Genomic DNA, 19,891 nt, shown 5'->3' with positions numbered 1-19,891 from the left:
TCAAAATGTTACATCAAAAATATCACACCAACATTTCTCAAGAACTAAGTCATAAATTCTGACTTCATACAGCTGAACAAATCAAATGATTCTCCTTTGAACATGACAAAAACCAGATTTAACTCAGAACTAATACAGCTGTATATGGAAGCTTGTGAGATCAGAAAACTATAGTAAGGGAAAAGTTATAAACAGTTAAGTTGTGCAAAGGATGAAATGTAAGAGCATTTAGAAACAATGAAAAATCCTGAGTTTTGAAAGAGAACAGTGTTCACAATACAAAGTGTTTTGAAACACACACACACACACACACACACACACACACACACACACACACACACACACCAGTCAATATATTTAAAGAACCTGAAGCAGGTCTGTGGGTTAAGTGCCGAGGTTAGTTTTATGTGTATTTAAGTATGAGTATTTAAGGAGAAAAAAAATCCAGCAATCCACATTCTAAGCTGTTAAGTAGATGCACTCAGTATCTGAGGAATGAATGAGGAAAGAAAGTAAAAGTTTTCCTAAAACACAGAATTACATGAACCTTCATTTTCTCTATTTTGGAAGTTGAATTTTCCTAACCGTCAGTTGTTAGCTTGATTGAGGAATTTACACATGATTTCCTCATGCTCTGAACACCTATGTCCTCACGTTCTGTTCCCCAGAAATAGCTGTATCACTGTTGACAAAATTGATGCAGTTGGTTGGCTGTTTGGGGGTTTTGTTTTGTTTTGCAAGGATAGTGCATGTGTGCAAGCGTGTGTGTGTGTGTGTGTGTGTGTGTGTGTGTGTGTGTGTGTGTGTGTGTGTGTAGAGTCTAGAAGAAGGCACTGGATCCCTAGAGCTGGAATTACAGGCATCTATGATCCTACAACTGCACAAGCTCTTAACCACTGAACCATCTCTCCTTCCCATCACTTTCTTTCTCCCTCTGTTCCTTTCTAAAGACAGCAATTATAAGCTACTCAAAAGGGGTACTGGGAACTAAACTCAGGTCCTCTGCAAGAGCAGCAGATGCCATCAATCACTAAGCCATCTCTCCAGCCCCTGGTATTTGTCTTCTGAGACAGAGTCTCAAGTAACCCAACCAAGATGGTCACATATTCCCCATCTAGCTACTATACAGCCTCCATATGGCTAGTATCGATTGTCACCTGAGAAGGTCAGAATTAGCTAGGAAACAGTCCTGTGGGTATGCCAGTGAGGGACTGTCCGGACTAGCCTGGAGACCTTTCTTCTAAGGAATATACAGAGTAGGTGAACCAAGGTAGGAAGAGCCCCTCTTGGGGTTCCAGACAGCCCAGAAAGGAGAAGGACAGCTGAGCACTAACATCATATCGTCTGCTTCTGCAGACGCAGTGTGACAGCCACCTCAAGCTCCTGCCTCTGGCACTTAACTCTGTGGATCATACCCTTGAACCCTGGGCCCAGAGGAATCTCTCCTTCCCCACGTGGCTTTTATCAGAGATTTAATTACCAGCAATGAGAAAAGTCACTATTGGAGACACTGCCTCCAACTCCGCACTGCTGGAGTCATAAACACCACCAACCGCTGCTTTCGTTTTCAGACAGGGGCTCAATATGCAACCCAGGCTGACTTCAACATCTGTAGCCAATACCACCATAAAACTAGCAATTCTCCTGCCTCAGCATCCAGAGTGCTGGGATAACAGGTGTTAGCCACCAAGTTCCACTAGAAATAATTTTCACAAACACAAACATAATAACCTTATAAAAGTCTTGACTTATATGTTAAAATATACACATGGATATATAAGTGAGTTTCCAAATCTAAACTTGCTTAGATTACGAGAAAACTTAACTTTACTTGAAATAAGGTTTCAAAACTAATTTTCTAGGGTTTTTTTTTTTTCACTTACCTTTATGTGAACCTTAAAAAGCCTTTTAGATAATTTTAATGTTTTAAATAGCATCTTAAATTAAGATCTTAAATCATTAAAGCCTTTTTCTTTTTTTTTTTTTTTTTTTTTTTTTTTATGACAAGGTTTCTCCATTGTAACCCTGGCTGTCCTGGAACTCACTCTGTAGACCAGACTGGCCTTGAACTCAGAGATCCACCTGCCTCTGCCTCCCGAGTGCTGGGATTAAAGGTGTGTGCCACCACCACCCGGCTGAGAAGGGTTTCTTTTTTCAAATGAAATGTGTTTTAGTATCATGTTTCTTCCCCCTTATTTCCCCCTACTTTAAGTTTTTATTGATATAAGAATGCCAATTGCTTGGCTGAGGCCTTCTACATTTTTGTTTTGTTTTGTTTTGTTTTTTGGACAGATGATCTCATATGCCCAGGCTGGCATACAAGTTGCTATACAACTGAAGATGACTCTGAACTTATGATGGTCCTGCCTACACTTCCCTAGTACTGGGAATTACAATCATGTAGACCACATCTGGTTTTGCAGGTCCCAGGGCCTCACACATACTAGGCAAGCTCTCTATCAATAGAACTACATCCCCAATCATGCTTTCTGTGATTTTAATTGAAAAAATTCTAAAGATTTAGATTCACTAAGGATGTATTGAATCACTGGAGGCAGGAGAGATGCTCAAGGGTTAAAAGTGCTTGCTACTCTTGCAAAGGACCAGAGTTCAGTTCCAAGCACCTACATCAGACTGCTCACAGCTCCAGGGAATCTGACATTATATTCTAGCATCTGTAGACACTCACATGAACATGGATACCCACATGCACATAAATAAATAATAAGTCATTAAATGAACATACTTAATCCCTGAGAGTGGCCAAAGAAAGAAGCATGCAGAGAAGCATGCTTTACTGGGAAGAAGTACCTACCCACCATACCACTCCATCATCACTCCACCACAATGCTGACTCCACCACAATGCTGACCTCACACCGCCAGCCTGGTCTACAGAAAAAGATCCAGGACAGAAACCAAAACTACATGGAGAAACCCTGTCTCGAAAAACCAATAAAAAAATAAAAATAAAAATAAATAAATAAAATTTTAAAAAGGAAGACAAGAAAGAGAGGTGGAGAGTGTAAAAGTCTAACAGAAAAACGGATCATTTCAGGAAACTACAGAAACTCATGCCATCAACAGGGAACACTGTTGGAGCAACTCGCAGGACAGACAGAGTAAGAATGGAAGACAGGTGCACGAACACACACAGTCCAGGAATCAGCTCACAGAAGACCAAGTGAGAGGCAAGCAAGACGGCTCAGCTGGTAAAGGTTCAAGACTGGCAACATGAGGACAAGCCCCGAGACAGAGGCAAAGACAGACTCTACAAAGTTGTCCTCTAACCTCCACACACATGCTAGGGCATGCACACCCACACATCCGACACACACACAATAATAAGATTGGCTTTTAAAAAAACTAAACCTTGCTAGGCATGGTTGAGCGTGCCTTTCTTTAATCCCATCACTTAGGAGGCAGAAGCAGGCAAATCTCTGAATTAGAGGCCATCTGGTCTACATAGCAAGTTATAGCCAGAGCTACATAGTGAGAACTTGTAACAAAATCCAAAGAGAAACTGGGAAGTGTTGGCACACGTCTTTAATCCCAGCACTCGGGAGGCAGAGCCAGGTGGATCTCTGTGAATTCGAAGCCAGCCTGGTCTACAGTGAGTTCCAGGACAGGTTCCAAAGTTACACAGAGAAACCCTGTCTTGAAAAACCAAAAAGAACACAAAGAACAAGCCAACATTCCCAACAGAGAAACAGGATACATAAAAGGAAAAAAAAAAAAAAATGTCAAAGGCAGGGGCAGACTCTTCCCCTGACTCAAATCTAATGCCTATAAAACTCGGAAATAATGTGACTGTAAGCGAGCAGTTGCTGGCCAGCCAAGAGTCCAGGGAGGATAAAGACACTTCCCATGATGGGGCTGAGCTCTCCCACGTGTGTGCTTTCAGGAAGCTACAGACAGACTGCCACCAAAATGAAGAGGTGAAGCATATGGGCAACCCCGGGAGGACTCTGTTTTCTAATACAAATTTTATGAGCTCTGTCCCATGTATTACATTTAATAAAAACAGATATTAAAATTTAACCAAATACATTAAGATGGCATATAAAGAATTTTTCCGGTCAGAACATTTATCCCGTAAAACTATACTTTAAATCTAAAGGAGTGTCTATTAGTGGAAGAAATGATTTATTGACTAACAAAGCAATTTAAAGCTACTGTAAAACTTGAGAAATGTTAGTTAACAACTGAATAAAAAAGAGAACTTTACAAATAAAACAAAAAAGGCAAAACTCTGCTTCTGTTAACTACACACGAAGGAAAGAACAGAGTCTGTTCAAGTCTTTGTAGACAACCCTGACTATTCCAAAGCAGGGAAGACAGTCTGTTGGAACTGTCTTTGTCAGAACAGTTCATAAGGGTATAAATAAAACAGAAAACAACAACAACCAGGAAACTTGAGGGTAAGCAAGGGGACAACCCAGGGCAGGATGGAGAGGCATGAGGAATGGGGGGGAGGGGAGGGGTGACATACGAGAGGGAGGGAGCTAAACAGATGAAGGCTGACTGGCATGGGGAAATCATGTGACCACAGGGTATTGTTGCCCAGCTATCCTTTCCATTTCATTAGAGAAATGCAATTATTACATTAACCTCTAAAATTACTTATGCACAATCAAGTCCTAAGTTTTAGTAAGCATCCCTCTCACCAATTTTATTAACAGCTACATGAAGTCTTAATGAGATTTTTCACCTGAGAATCATCTTTCAAATGATAATAGAATTAAAATATTTTATATCCTTATTCTATTTAAATAAACCTGAAAGTGTCCCATGTGATTAATATGATTGTTTGCTGCACATATAAAAATGTATTTTAGTGAACATGGGGAACAATGAAAACATACTTTTTCTGATTTCATAATATGAAGGAGTCAGGAAATATAATTTTTCAAATGTGTGTGTACATTTGGACCTTTGTACATACATACAGAACATACAATACTTAAATTATTATATTAAGAAGTATTTGCAAGAAATGGATGAATTAGAAGGCAATGGAGAGCAAAAGGTTCAAAGAACACTGTATACATGAAGATATCAGTTAAGTTTCAATGTTCTCCACAATGAATACACACTAATATAAACACTTAAAAAAACAGTGGCCATGAAAGCAGTGTCAAAATTCAAAGCCCACAACTCCCTTCGGCCTGCATAGCCGAAGTCTCTGAGAGCAGAGTCACCTACAGACAAGACAATACTGAAAACCAAGCGCTTTGAGCCAGCAAATCTAACTGAGAAGGGAAAGGCATGCGAGGGGAGACCTGGGGAATACCCACAGAAGAAAGCAGGCCAGCAGCAGAACAAAGGCAGCCCAGAAGGGTGCCCAGAAAGTCAAGAGAGAAGACAGCTTGGAGAAAGAGCTAGCAAAGGCAGAGGCCAAATCGAGATCAAAGAAGATGGAGATAAATCCAAACCACAGCAGACAGTGAATAGCCATATTGAAATGGTTAAGATTACCTATTTCTATTGGGACTGAGAGCACTAAGGGTCTGTCTTGCAGGAGGAGGGAGGCAGAATGGACCTTTGCAGGAAAACAGACCTGGGTTATCACTCTTGCTGTCTGTAGTCCAAAAGCAACAAAGAGAAACTATGTGATTTGCTTTTCCTTAAAGTCTACACTCACCCAACTGTGGAGCAGGCAAGATTCTAGCTGCTCGGACTGGGCCATGTCGAACAGAGAAGAGCTCCTGGGCTTCCCCGCTGATCTGCATGAGAGAAGGAAGAAAATAGCTCAGTATATTCAAATATGTAGCACAATGCTATTATTAGATGCAATCAGCACCTAAATTTTACCATGAGTTGCTGGAAATACACATACATGTATATGTACCCACACAATACATTAGGATTTTAGGGAGGTCATGCACATCAAATACATCCCTATCTTAAATTATGTAAGTACTTTTGAGAGAACATCATAATTCATTATTGGTATAAACTTTGAAAGAGCCTGTTCTATTAACCCACGAGAAGTCTGTGTAGCTCCTGTGCTCATCCTCCATGTTAGAGCAGCTATGAGACTGTTCTGCAATATCCAAGCTCAGTTATTAGTTCTCTTCCTAGAATCATTCAAATCTATCAATTACATTATTGTACAATTACAGAACAAGGCTGCTAAAAGAAGACCTCCGAGACACCTCTAACTGAAATATTCTGTGAGTAACAAAGTTGTAAGCAAGCAACTTTGGAAGTCATCATTTTTACTACAAACAAAGATCAAACACTGTAACAATGTCCACTACCTTGAATAAAGTCAGATTCTGTGCTTGGATATAAAGATTACAGTATTCTGTTTCTCAAAAAGGCAAAAGGGAGTATGCTAGTGTATATCAAGTTTTAAAAAATGCCTTTCAACTGCTGGTTCATGTGATGAGCAAATTAAAGTAGATTTAGAGAATAACAGCTTTCTAGACTGACTGTTGAGAGGTGATACTAACACGGTCCTCCGCAAACTGCAGTAACTGCAAGCATTTGATGAAATAATATAATATCTGAGAAAATGGTACACTTTATAAAACTGGCCCTAAAAACTCAGGAATTTCTAATAGCCGTAACAAAGATAAAATCTCACAGCAGTCACATACTATTGACCTTTTAATAGGCTCTGCCCAACAAGTGGTTTAAAGTACCAAGAATAAATATATCCATCATGAAAAGCTGGCAAATCTTCCAAAGTAAACAATATGCATGCAGAGGTGCCTTTTAGAGAGAGAACTCACGTCTTCAGCCTCTCACCCACGTACCTTTTAGAGCTGTGAGCTCTGAGTTTTTCTTTCCAGGAAATACCCACTGAGTTTGTGGTAATTTAAACTATCAGCTGGCTGCACCAACAAGTCCTCCCCACTTAGTGTGCAGAGCCCCATGAGGAGCCCCAGCAGGGATGGTACCACCACAGCACCACCTACCCAAAGGCTCAAAGGAGCCAGCAGAGCAAAGGCCTCGGCTTCTGTGCGCCACAAGCCTTCCTGGCTTTCATTTCAATATTGAAACCCCTGAGAAAAACACGCTGAAGCTCCCCAAGTCTCCATTTTATGATAATGGGACAGAATTCAAAGTTTATAGAAATAAAGTTGGATGATTATTTTGTAAAACTTTCCATCTAATGCAGCAATTACCCATTTTTCGAAAATCTAAAACATACTACATCTTTTGTTTTTCGAACATACAAAGGCTAACAGGTTGAGTACTGACACTGTCTACTTATATTAAAAATGTGTTATTGACAAGTTCCAAGTCCCCACCGCTTGAAAATTGGACAAAGCAGGAAATGTTGACCAAGTCATTACATTTTGAAAATACAGTGTCTGCTAGACAAGAGATAAGTGAGTCTACTCTGTCATACAACTAAGAAAAAAATTAATTAAAAGTAATGTAAAACTTAAAGTTGTATAATAAGAAGTAATGAAAAATTCCACTTGTGAAATTTACACCCATAACAAATTACAGTGTGACACAGAATCTCCTGTTGTACCATGGTTTCCATGTGCCAGAACTGGCCTTTAGTGTTTAGTTCTACCAAACAAAATTCGAATGTTAAAAAGTATAACCTCATTTCCCTGAGTCTCTGTACTCGGGTATACTAAATACTGTTTTAAATCTGTCCTGCCATAATTACAATAAATTTGTCATCACTGAATTAATTAATACACTAGAGCGGAAAACATAGAAAAACATTTCAAAATCCAAACACATGAAGCTTTACAACAAAAACAGCTTTCAAAATGAACCAAACACTCTGTTCCAACCTGAAGACATTTTCACCTGTAGAGCAACAGGTGAGAACAGAAACCACGAGGGAAGATTGGCAGTGTACCACCACATTCACGTCCCTCCCTGCTTGAGTCGGGTCTCCAGTCCTCACCAGAGCACGGAGAAGGGGCAGAGGAAGTACGGGGTCTCATATACAGAGAACTGCGAGAACTGTGAACATACCAGATTACATCCTGCTGAAATCAGAGTCTAACTGCAGAATGTAAGTCACAAAGATTAGCCTCCCGGGAAAGAATCCTCCAAATGATACATGAAAATCCTAAATTAGAACAACGCTGAGCAGAGGGTGTTAGCAAGGCATATCCAGATACAGAGCCTTCCACATGTCAGAAAGGACGCAGACATACAGGGATGCTTCCCAGCTGCCTCTAATACTTTCATCCAGTGTGTTCATGGGTAACTTTACTTTCAAGTAAATACCAAAGCAGTGTGAAAGAAAAGCAGTCAAAACTACTTTTGGGTTTCCAGAAAAAATATCTCTGAAAATGACAAGGAATCTCAAGGTAAGGACCCAAAGCTGGAACAGGAGCTGCAAGCTCACTTTCCCACTGAGAAGCCAAGGGCGGCAAGGGCAGAAGCCGGCAGAGCAGACGCAGAACTCCAACTTCCCGGCCACTGGCAATGGTGACAGGAGGAGGCCACTGGAGGAGACCTCTCCCCAGCTCCTCCTGGTTTCTGCCTTTGGTCTTGCTGGCATTTTAATTTCTGATGACAGACTTTTGTTGTTTGGGGCATAAACCGGACGTACCAGTTTGAAGGCACAATAAGGAGAACAAAGAATGATTTGTTCACACTGTAGGAAAAAAAAAATCTTTCCAACCATAGAAAATAGCTTTCGCATGGTGAAAATATGCAAATTACATACCAAACTGGAAGGGGTTGGGGGAATACAAGTTTAGAATCTCACAACTCAATCTAAGGAAAAAGAAATTACAACTCACGAGACAACAATACACAGAGACAGAAAGATCTGGAGGAGAAAACTTTCAGAGAATTCTAAAATCAAATGAAAGCTAGCCAGCCCTGAGTAGCCAGGCTGCTCTGAAAGAGAGTGGAAAACTCAATCCAACACAGAGGACCGTGAGGGTGGGACTCCACACTGCAGGGAAGTTGGTGCACACTGGCACCGCCCTGCCCTGCAGAAACAGAACTACGGCTTCCAAAGGACCTTCTCTTGACAAACTTTACTGACAGAGAGCACTCTATTTAAAATACAGATCATTAGTACAGATCATGTAGGGATTAGTGACTGTTCCATAAAGCATCTATGTTACTGACATCCACCTCAAAAAATGAGAGTCAGCTTGAAGTCTGAGCTCCAAAGGCAGAGGCAGGAGGATGTGAGGCACAAGGTGGAGGAGGCCAGCCTGGAGGAATTCCATCCTGGCTAGGGCTACAAAGTGACACACTGTCTCCACAAAAATTAGCAAATAAATAAATAACAAGTAATTATGAAAATTTAGAAGGCTTGCCACATCGTCATAACACAATCTTAACTTATAAGACTGTATACAGGTTTAATTGCTGAACACATTACAAATGGAATCATCCAGTATACTCTTGTAGAATCTCTTCCACATTACTGGCTCTGAATCAATTCATGTTGATGCATGTGACTGTAAGGGTTTTCTTCTTTCTCTATTGCTACAAAGACTCCCATCGGATGAAAACACTATGACTTTACATCTCATACTATTGACAGGCCTCTAACACATTTCTAGTTTGAACCCAGCAGAACTCCTGGCCACTGTTGTAATGTTAGAGAAAGCAGGATATGATAACACACAGCTATAACCCAACACTCCAAGGCCCAAACCTTTAAAATTACAATTTCAAGGCCAGCCTGGGCCAGCCTGTCTCAAACAAACACAAAATTAAGAGACTAAGCCCCGGGTCTTATGTTTCTTGATCACAGGTCCAAGCTCTGCCTGCTGGGCTGTACAGAGGGCATTTAAGACCAGCTGAGGCAACTTAACAATGCTAGGATGTAGCTCAGTGTAGGAATGCTATCTAACATGACAGAGGCCCTAGGTTCAATATCTAATTCCACCAAAAATATATATACTGCACAAATATAAAGTCAAGAAAAGAATTCACTAATTCTTCCAGGGATTCTCTAGATACTGACAGTAATGATTTTTTTTTTTTTCAGTTTGATTTAACCCAGGGCCTTGCACACATCAGGAAGGACTCTACCAGCAGCCACATCTCTAGCCCTGCACCTGCTTGCTGAACAGACAAGCAAATGCAATTTGGTAAAAAGACAACTGAATCTACTCTGTAGAAAGATAATTCCAAGGCAGAGGCAGTGTCCACACCTGTAGTCCCAACAACTGGGAAGCTGGAGCAAAGAATCAATGCACACAAGCTAAAGCACCCTGGGCACACAGGAAGACACAGTACAAAAGCAAACTCTCCTCAATTCTTTATAGTATGCTCTTAACCTTTGAAGGGAAGGGAGGGCACTGGAGATTGAACCTGGGCAGGAAAGCAAACCCACTACCCCTGCTGGTCAGGCACCGGACAGCAGAGCTACCTTCTACCCCAAACACTTGTTAGTGCAAAGAGGATGTTAATGTGATTTGCATTTATTAGAGTGCACACTAGCCTCCCTAACTGCCTCCAGCTGTTCTTCACATTGTTCGTTCCTTAAAGTTAAATAGGATCTAGGTCACCTGTCCACTTTACAGTTGTATCTAGCATCACAGATGATACAACTATGACTACTTCTGCAGATGGCTTCAGTGAATAGATGTATGAAGCTCTTTGCAGAGACCTATTATTAAGTATAGTTGCTTCTATTGTCAAGATAATTAAGGGTGTAGAGACCACTGGGGTATTAAGAAAGAGCACTTGCTTCTCTTCCAGAGAACCAGAGTTCCAATACCAGCACTCATGTCATAGCTCTGGCAACAGGGTATCAGATGCCTTCTTCCGGCTTTTGTGGGCATTCAGCATGCACATATAAATACAGAGATGCTTAAATAAATTTAAAAAAAATAATGTTGAGTGTAGTGGCATGTGTCTTTAATCTCAGCACTCAAGAGGCAGAGATAGGTGGATCACTAAGTTCCAGACTAGCCAGGGTTAAAAAACAGGAGACAAGGCTAGTTAAGACCACTGGCTGCTCTTCCAGAGGACCCGGGTTTGATTCCCAGTACCTATATGGTGGCTCCTAACTGTATGTATCCTCAGTTCCAGGAGATCCAATGCCCTCTGCGGGCACCAGTTGTACAAGTGGTGCACAGACATACATGCAAGCCACACATACACACAAAGTGATTTATTTTTAAAAGATAATTAGAGGTAGGTAAAGATTCAGCTTTCATACATTAACAAAATTGTTTTTCAAAGCCCTTATATCAATTCACACTTCCACTAGAATGTATGAGGGTTCACACTCTAGACAGCTATTAATGTCAGCCATTCTGATAGAGAACCAAATTAACGGACTTATGTATTACATGAATAAAAAGCGTAAGTCAATTTCTCTATATGCCAGTCAGCCCCAAACTAAATACATAAATTAACAGCATTCACTACGATGAGCAGTTGTGAAGCCAGACGATTCCCAACCGTTATCCTGAAGGATGCCTCACGGTGCAGAGGCAGATATGACTGCAGAATCCAAATGGGACTCGCAGACTCATCTCAGCACCTCCACAGAAGGTAAATCCATAACTTAATTCCAAATACAGTAATAACCAATTCTCCCACCCTGATATACAGCAATTACTTTACAGTCACACTGTGCATGACGCCCTGTAAACTCGAGGGATCCATTTTGTAGATGATAAACACACCTTAACACACTTAAAGGAATAGAAACCACAGACTGCCCTCTCACCACAGTGGAACTAGAGTAGAATTAGCACCAGCACACATCTGGAAAATGACAAAACACTAGTGAGATTAAGCAACCAAGTTGTAAACAACACACAGTTCAAAGAAGAAAGTTTCAAAATTTTTTTAAAATATTTTGTTTATGGTTTGTTTTCTGTTTTTATTTGAGCCAGGCTCTCATGTAGCCCATGCTGTCCTTGAACTCCTGACCCTCCGCAAGTGCTGGGATAACAAGCATGTATCACCATGCTGAACTTTAAAACATTTATAACTAAATGAAAATAAAAACCTAATTGCAGCTGTGGTATGCAGTCACAGAGTGAAATCTACACCCCTAAATGCATAGAGTTAAAAAAAATAATCTCTAACTGAGAAATCTAAAACTACCTATGAAATAAAAAAAAGAACCAAATCAAAGCAAGCAGGCATAAATAAACATCAATTATAGGTGAAACCAATTAAAATTGAAAAAAGGAAATCAATGGGGGTAAAAAAAAAAAAAATCAATGAGACCAAAAGCTGGTCCTGAGAAAAGATCAATAAAAATTGTTAAGGTTCTAGCCAGTTTTAGAAAGAGAGGCAGGCATGTCACAACCTAGAACCTAGCACTTGAAAGGCAGATGGAGGAGGCTATGGAGTTCAGGGACATCCTGAGCAACAGAAAGAGATCCAGCCTCAAAACTCCAAGGCTTCCTGGTATGGGGCATATGGCTATAATCCCACTACTCTGGAAACTGAGGTAGGAATTCTGACACTACCCCAAACCAGACACAGAGACATAGTGAGCTCAAGGTGAACTGGATGTAGCTTCTGTCTCAAAACAAGGGTAAATCCTAAACTGAGCTAGCGCCCCAGACCTGGTATACTGGGGGGGGGGGGGGGGAGACAGCGTGCTAGGCTGTCTGTGAGCTCCAGGATCTGCCTGTCTCTGCCTCCCCAGCACAGGAACTACAAATGTATACCCAGTTTGTTACCTGGGAGCCTGGAATTTAAATTGGGAACTCAGGCTGGCAAGGAACACACTGAGCTGTTTCCTTGGCATCCAAAAATCTGAATTTTTAAGTGAGCCGTGAGACTTGGAAAACAAGAATTTCTCAGGTTTCTCTCAAGCACATTTTGCCTTTAAATCAAAACCTCTATTCATCTCTAGGTCATCTAGTTCAGTGAACAGCTCCAACTCCACCTGGAGAAGGCTTGGACAGCAAAGCAGCTAACATCTGTGTTCCTTTAACTTTGTATTCTTACTGCCCTGTGGGAACTCACAACGCAGAGTATCTACAACACATACCTAAAAGATCGGCACCCTAACAGTTGACTTTAGTAGAAATGAATTGGACTATGTCATGTTTGTATGAGATTTAAATCTGCTACCTTTGAAATAAGAAAAATAACATAGCAATGTGACTATCTTAAGACTGTATGTTTAAAAGCTTGTAGTACATAATTAATACTAAATGAGAGTTAAACCTAGGCTATGTTTGTTGAGGGAAATAAATGACAAAGGACTGCACATCTAGTTTAGTGTTCAATGGGTTCCTCAGCCCACTGTTCCTAAACTCCCGTTGTGAATATTTACTATCTACAGCTGTGTTCAAATATATAAACGAACACGTCATGGAACAACTTGATTCATGGAGCTACAAGAATGTTATTACCTATGCTTTACAGCTATGGTTTAAAAAAAAAAAAAAGACCACTATGAGGCCAGGTGTGGTGGCACACTCCTCTGATCTCAGCACTAGGGAGGCAGAGGCAGGAGGATTGTCAGTTCCAGTCCAGCCTGGGCTACACAGAGAGTTCAGCTGATCAGGGCTTCACAACAAAAGGCTGCTGTTGGAGAGATGGCTCAGTGCTTAAGAGCACTGGCTACTCTTCCAGAGGACCCAGGTTCAATTCCTAGCACTCACATGATGGCTCAAAGCATTTTCTAAACAACAGTTCAAGGGGATCCAACCCCCTTTTCTAGCCTCTACTGGCACCAGGCACTCAAGTAGTGCACAGACACACATGCAGGCAAAATGGCCATGCACATAAAATAAAAATGTATAAATTTTTAAGACAAAATAAGCAAATGAAGTAAACACTGGCTCATCTACTCTTACAGTCACAGCACAATCCCTGGAGGTGTTACTAACAGAAAGGGGAATGAGGAAAATCTACCTTCAGCTTAATTCCTGTGGACAGCTAAAACTACTTGAAAAAAAAAAAAAACACTCTAATTTAAATGTATACAGAATATATGGAAAGTCATTATAATTCCCAAAATTAATGTTTTTCTCTAATAGCAAAGGGGAAAAGAGAGATGAAAAGCAAAAGCAGAGAGAAATGGAAGGAATGCAAAGGAAAACTTATTTTGAAGAACTTCAGTTCTGGGGCTGCAGCCATTAAGGGCACTTGCTCTTCCAGAGGACACAGTTTCAGTGCCCAGCCAGCAACCACAAGGTGACTCACAACTCTGGTTCCAAGGGGTTGGATGCCATCTCCTCAACCATGTGGGCACCACGTATATACATGGTGCACACACAAACATGCAGGTAAAACATTCATAAACAGAAAATGAGTAAGTCTAAAAATATTTTAACTCAGTTCCTAAAGCAACAAAGACTTAGCTACTCCATATAAATACACAATTGCATCATTATTATCAATTTATAAATTGGTAACAATTAATCATATACAAATTGAACTGAATAAAACTACTTAAAAGGAAAACTGTACCATTATAGTTTACCTTGAAAAGTAACAAAAATCCTTTTCATCAGGGAGAAATGGATGCATATCACTATGGGTAAGACAATGGCAGGCATCATCTGTCATCTGAACTTAATAACTCAGTAAAAAAGCCAAAATGTCCAGCCATAAGCTGGCACATAACTATAATGCCAACTGTAGGGAGTGTGAGGCAGGAGGACAAGGCATTCAAGGTAACATTTTAATTAGCTATTAAGTGACCAGAGCAACACAAAGCAAATAGTAGGAGCTCACACTTTCCACCTGCAATACTCTGAAGCCACCTCGATGCTGTACAGTCAGTCCTTTGTGTCCACAGGGTCACCGCATTCCAACACCATCTCAAAGCAGGTGTGGGCACATCTGAACTGATCACAGAGGCTTTTAACTTCTTTGTTGTTACTATAACACTGCGCCTAACAACTATTAATATAGGGCTGATATTGTACTAGATATCATAACCTAAAATAACTTAAAAGTACTCAGACTAGTACGGTTGGGTTATATGCAAATACTACACAGTTTTATAAGAGAGGCAGAAGTATCTATAAGTTTTATATATACTGGGGAGGACTGTGGTTTGTTGGAACTAATCCTCCCATAGATCGTGGGATTATATTTTCACTTTAAAGATTAAGGAAAAAAGGAGAAAGATTGCCCAACAGTGCCCCACCTCCAAAGACACAGGCATCTCCCACAGTCCTCAGCCAGACATAGTGGTACATACATAACTATACTACTCAGGCAGGGAGGCTGAGGCAGGAGGCTCACCATAGCTGGGTGAGCCTGGGCATCACAGTGAGAAGCCGCCCTGAGTTCCAGGCCAGCATCTGTAACTCGGGAGGCTTTTGGCTTTAACCGGCATGGACCTTAGACAGAACAGCTGGAGGAGTGCATTCCTAGTCATGGACAGTCCTTGTGAAAGCTCCTACAATTAGGGGGAAGAGGGAAGAAGTTTTCTGTCGTATTTTTGCCATCCAACCGCAAATGATTCAGCTGAGGGCAAAGTGTCAGTGTCTCCATAACAGGCTCTGTATGCCAGCAAGGAAGAAAACACAAACCACAAAAACCACCTAAAATGTGTATTTGTGAGAACTTACAACTTAAAGAACAGATATTTGCTGACCACATGAAGGAGACAGCAAGTCAGTCTGTATTTTGGTCATGACACTAAATACAAAACACAAAACTTGAAGCAAGAAGGAAGTGAGTCTCAGGAACAGTATGAAAGCCACAGAACATAAATAATGAAAGAAACTTGTAATCATATTTTCATATTTCCAAATTTTCACACACATTGAAAAGCACTGAGGCCACTTTAACCTTTTCCCTCCCGCAAGGAAGATGAAAGGAGAGCGGCCTGATGCACCCCTGGCTATGCACAGCTGACTAGACACTGCACTTCACAGCCCCAGCTATGACTTCAGCACCCACCAATCTAAGTATCGCTCGGTCCTTTGAAGCTGCTCTAATGGTATCTTCCATTTGCAGCTAACACTTCTGTAGTCAAAAGATCTTCCTCGGGGTAGATGTTAATGCAAAACCACTCAGACAAGCTGCCACTCGCGCCTGGAGGCAGACTGCAGACTGGAAGGTGCTCAGGAGTCAATGCCACACCATTACAGAGGGTGTCGGCTAGCAGCTGTCAGAGACACATCACAACACGTCACAACCACTCAGGCACACACTCGATTGCCGCCTTTAATTCATTCTTTTACTACGTCTTGACTGGGATGAATCTAAAATATACATTGAGCAGAAGACAACAGATAAGGGAGATTCCATACTGCATCAATTTAAATTAAGTTTAAAAACTGCAAAACTAATCTGTGGTCAGGACAGTGATTGTCTTGCCCGTCAGGGAGGCGGAACACTCATACGGAACTTCATGAGAAAAAAGGCCTAAAATATCTTTCAGTTAAGCTTCACTTGCCTGTGTGCTACATGCACAATCACACATACACAAGGAAAAAATCATCAAACTATAAACTTGAGACAGATGATGGTGGTGCACACCTTTGATCCCAGCACTGGGGAGGCAGAGGCAGGTGGATCTCAGTGAGTTCATGGCCAGCCTCGTCTACAGAGTGAGTTGTGAGTTCCAGGATAGCCAGGGATACACAGAGAAACCCTGTCTCAAACAAAAAAGGAAAAAAAAAAAGAAAAAAAGAAAAAGAAAAACTATAAACTTGATATTTGTGTATCTTGTAGAATGTATACTATATAAACTATATTTACATTGATATCTATCATAAACTGATACTCTAAATAGCAAAATCTACAAACTATCAATCTTTTTTAAAAGCCATGGAGGAAGCTTACATGCATATTACAATATAACAGAAACCAATCTGAAATGGGTCCTTCAAGTATGTGACATTAGCTAAAGGCAGTCGTATACTACCAACACAAGATGCAGTGACGGCCTCTATAAAAGGTGTGGGAGCTTGAGTGGGCAATGCTCAGGTCTCTAGAGCAGTGACACAATGCTATTTGATGCTACAGAGTTGACACATGTCTCAGCATGTTTACCAATGCCCAAAGTACAGCATGAGAAGTGAACCCTGGCTATGGGTGGCAGTATAGTGTAACTCAGGTTCAGAGACCACAACTGCATCTACTCTGGTGTAGATGTTGGTAGAGGACAATCATGTGGATACATAGAGCGTACAGCAACTCCACACTTAGACTCAAATCCACTTTCTCAAAAAGTAAATAAATACAGCCAGACGTGACTGTGCATGCATGTAACTCCCAACACAGAAAAGCAGACACATGAAGTTTTGGAGACCTCCCTGGCCAGACAGTGGAGCTGAAACATCAAGTTTCTGGTTCAAAGGGAGATCCTGCCTCCAGGCAATAAGGTGGAGAAGCAACTGAGAAAGATATCCCATGTTCTCCTCATGCCTCTACATGCACTTGAAGGGAAACACACACACACACACACCACATCCACATACAAATAAACAAGTAAAAATCAATTATACACACATATTCTTGGAGAGAGAAAAAACCTCTTATTCAATAAAGATTCCAATTCAGGATAAATTTCACTTATGGAATGTCGACCAGCCTATATCTAATCAGCCAAATCTGCATAATGCTATTAGAACAAACAGTAAAGTTATATTTCAGACAGACTTCTCTAAAAGACTGCCTAGGGAAACAGTGACACATGCCTATAACCCTGGCTCTCAGGAGGTATGGGCTGGACAACTGCCCAAAGTTCGAGGCCAGTCGGGATTAGAGAAAAACTCTGGCCCAAAAAATAAAATAAGAAAGAAAAGACAATATAGATAAAGTATTTCAGTTAAGTAAGATGGGTGGATTCAACAAATTATTTCAACATGCCCCTTTGTATCTGCTTTTTATTCAATAGGACACCCAGTGAAGACCCATCCATCACTTCTCCTTCCAGCAAGAAAAGAACAGAACAAACAAAGTAAGGCCTGCTCTCAACAAAGGCATCGGCGTCCTGAATGAGCTCCAAACCTTCTCTGCTTACCAGTGCACTCAAATCACCAACTTAATATTATTCCCAAATGAAACCTATAAAAATGTTTCCTGGCTAACAATCTCAACGTGGCGATGTCTATTGGCATATAGCTTCTAATAAATAATGGACTAATTGGTTTTTACCTCAAATATGCCCTCACGTGTTTGCTTTCAGGATTTTGGTATGTAATGCTAACAGCTTTAGGGCAGTTTCTGTTCTTTGTAGATCGATGTACCAGTGACACCTAGCGTCCAACATCAGAAGCACATGCAAAGCTCCAGAGCACATGGCAAATAACTTTCTCATTACCAGCATCTTCCAAGTACTATACAGAATATTATTTCACGATTCTATCAAAATAGATAATTGTAAATGTGTTAAGAAACCTTAGTAGTCATTTAAACAACAAAATGTGCAGAAAAAATTTCTGGAGTTTTACAAAGGTTTTTTTTTTTTGGGGGGGGGGGGGTACAGGAAATTGAGACCATGGTAAGTCATATATGAGAGTACAAAGCTAGTGTCCTACTACTAAGCAATGTCCCCAGATACTTGAGCAGTTTTTGTTTTGAGACATAGCTTGTTAAAACTGCTGGGGCTGGCTTTGGAACTGCCAGAGGCACTGTGATAACAGACCTAGACTAGCAAGCCCAGGAAGTTTTATTTTCTGTTCTTTTGCTTTTCTGTTTGTTTGCTTATTTGTGTTGAGACAGGCTCTTATCGACTGTTGGAGGCCACACCACCCGTATGTTGGATTGAAGGTACATAGCCACACACAAACTCTACTTGTGTCTTAGACATTGGTGGAGAGGAGAAAACAAAACAAAAAAACTCTGGATCCTCCAGCCCCATACTCCTGGGCAGCTGGAACTACAGGAACAAACTATACACCCAGTCTATGTAAGTAAACCATATAGAATTTCCCTTAACTTTTAACATGTGAGTGTAAACGGACTCACATTGTATTTCTTCAAGAGCGACGCCATTCCAGGGCTAGAGAGGTGGCCTAGCGGACGGGACGGGAGCACTTGCTCTGCAAGCATGAGAACCTGAGTTCCAGTCCCCAGCACTCACATAAAAAGCCAGTCTGTGACGGCACAGTAGGGCAGAGATGGGAGGACCTGAGGACTCACTGGCCGGCCAGCCTACCCCAGGGCAAGCTTCAGTTAGTGAGATGTCCTGGGAGGCCCCCAGTCCTGCTCTCACCAATGAATGCAGACACGGGTATGAGTGCCTGCACACTCACACACACAAACACATGTACACACGACACACATGCACACATACAGATACATGTACACACATGTACAAAACACACACACTTATTATTAAAATTACTATCATGCCATCATCTCATATTACACAGCACCAATCCTAGCCAAGACACTGACGATAACTGACTTCTTACCACTCAGATTTTTCATGATCTTCTTACGACAAACCTCACATCTAATGTTCAGAAATGAAGACTGTTGACGGGCTAAGAAAGCGTTGGTTTGTGTGGGGGGTGGGGGTTAGTCTGTTCTGGTTTACTGAGACACAGTCTCATCTGTAACCTACACTGGCCTTGAACTTGGAGCAACCCTTCTTCTTTGGCTTGCTAAATGCTGGTAATAGATCTCAGAGATACGGAACTCAGCTCTTTTAACAATTAAGTGTTTATCCTTGACTGTACAAGATCAGACTCTACTATTAACAATGTCTTGGTGACTTTTCTATTGCTATGGCAAAACACCATGACCAAGGCAACTTAGAAAAAGAAAACATTAAAAATTAGGGGCTTACAGTTCACACAGTGAGCCCTTGAAAACCATGGCAGGGAGCATGGCAGCAGGCAGGCAGGCAGGCAGATATGATGCTGGAACAATAGCTGCGAACTTACATCTAACCCATAAACACAAGGAAGAGAGAACTAACTGGGAATGGTGTGGACTTTTGAACCTCAAAGCCCACCCTCAGTGACATACCTCCTCCAGGCCACACCTCTTAATCCTTCCCAAATACTTCCACCAACTGGGGACCAAGTATTCAAACA

General features: G+C 41.1%; 1 protein-coding gene across 8 annotated transcripts in view; it reads right to left on the bottom strand.

Moving 5' to 3' along the window:
- Bcas3 (BCAS3 microtubule associated cell migration factor) overlaps window positions 1-19,891 on the bottom strand; it is a 502,893-nt gene that overhangs the window by 456,129 nt on the left and 26,873 nt on the right. For all 8 annotated transcript variants that reach the window (XM_036195473.1, XM_036195472.1, XM_036195479.1 and 5 more), the window contains exon 6: window positions 5,644-5,725. In XM_036195473.1, the coding sequence (XP_036051366.1) occupies window positions 5,644-5,725 (82 nt within the window). The remainder of the gene's footprint in view (window positions 1-5,643; window positions 5,726-19,891) is intronic.

The sequence above is a fragment of the Onychomys torridus genome, chromosome 8 (assembly GCF_903995425.1).
Source record: "Onychomys torridus chromosome 8, mOncTor1.1, whole genome shotgun sequence".
In the NCBI taxonomy this organism is placed as follows: Eukaryota; Metazoa; Chordata; class Mammalia; order Rodentia; family Cricetidae; genus Onychomys; species Onychomys torridus.
The sequence above is the reverse complement of the archived record's forward strand: the minus strand, read 5'-3'. Positions and strand labels throughout refer to the sequence as shown.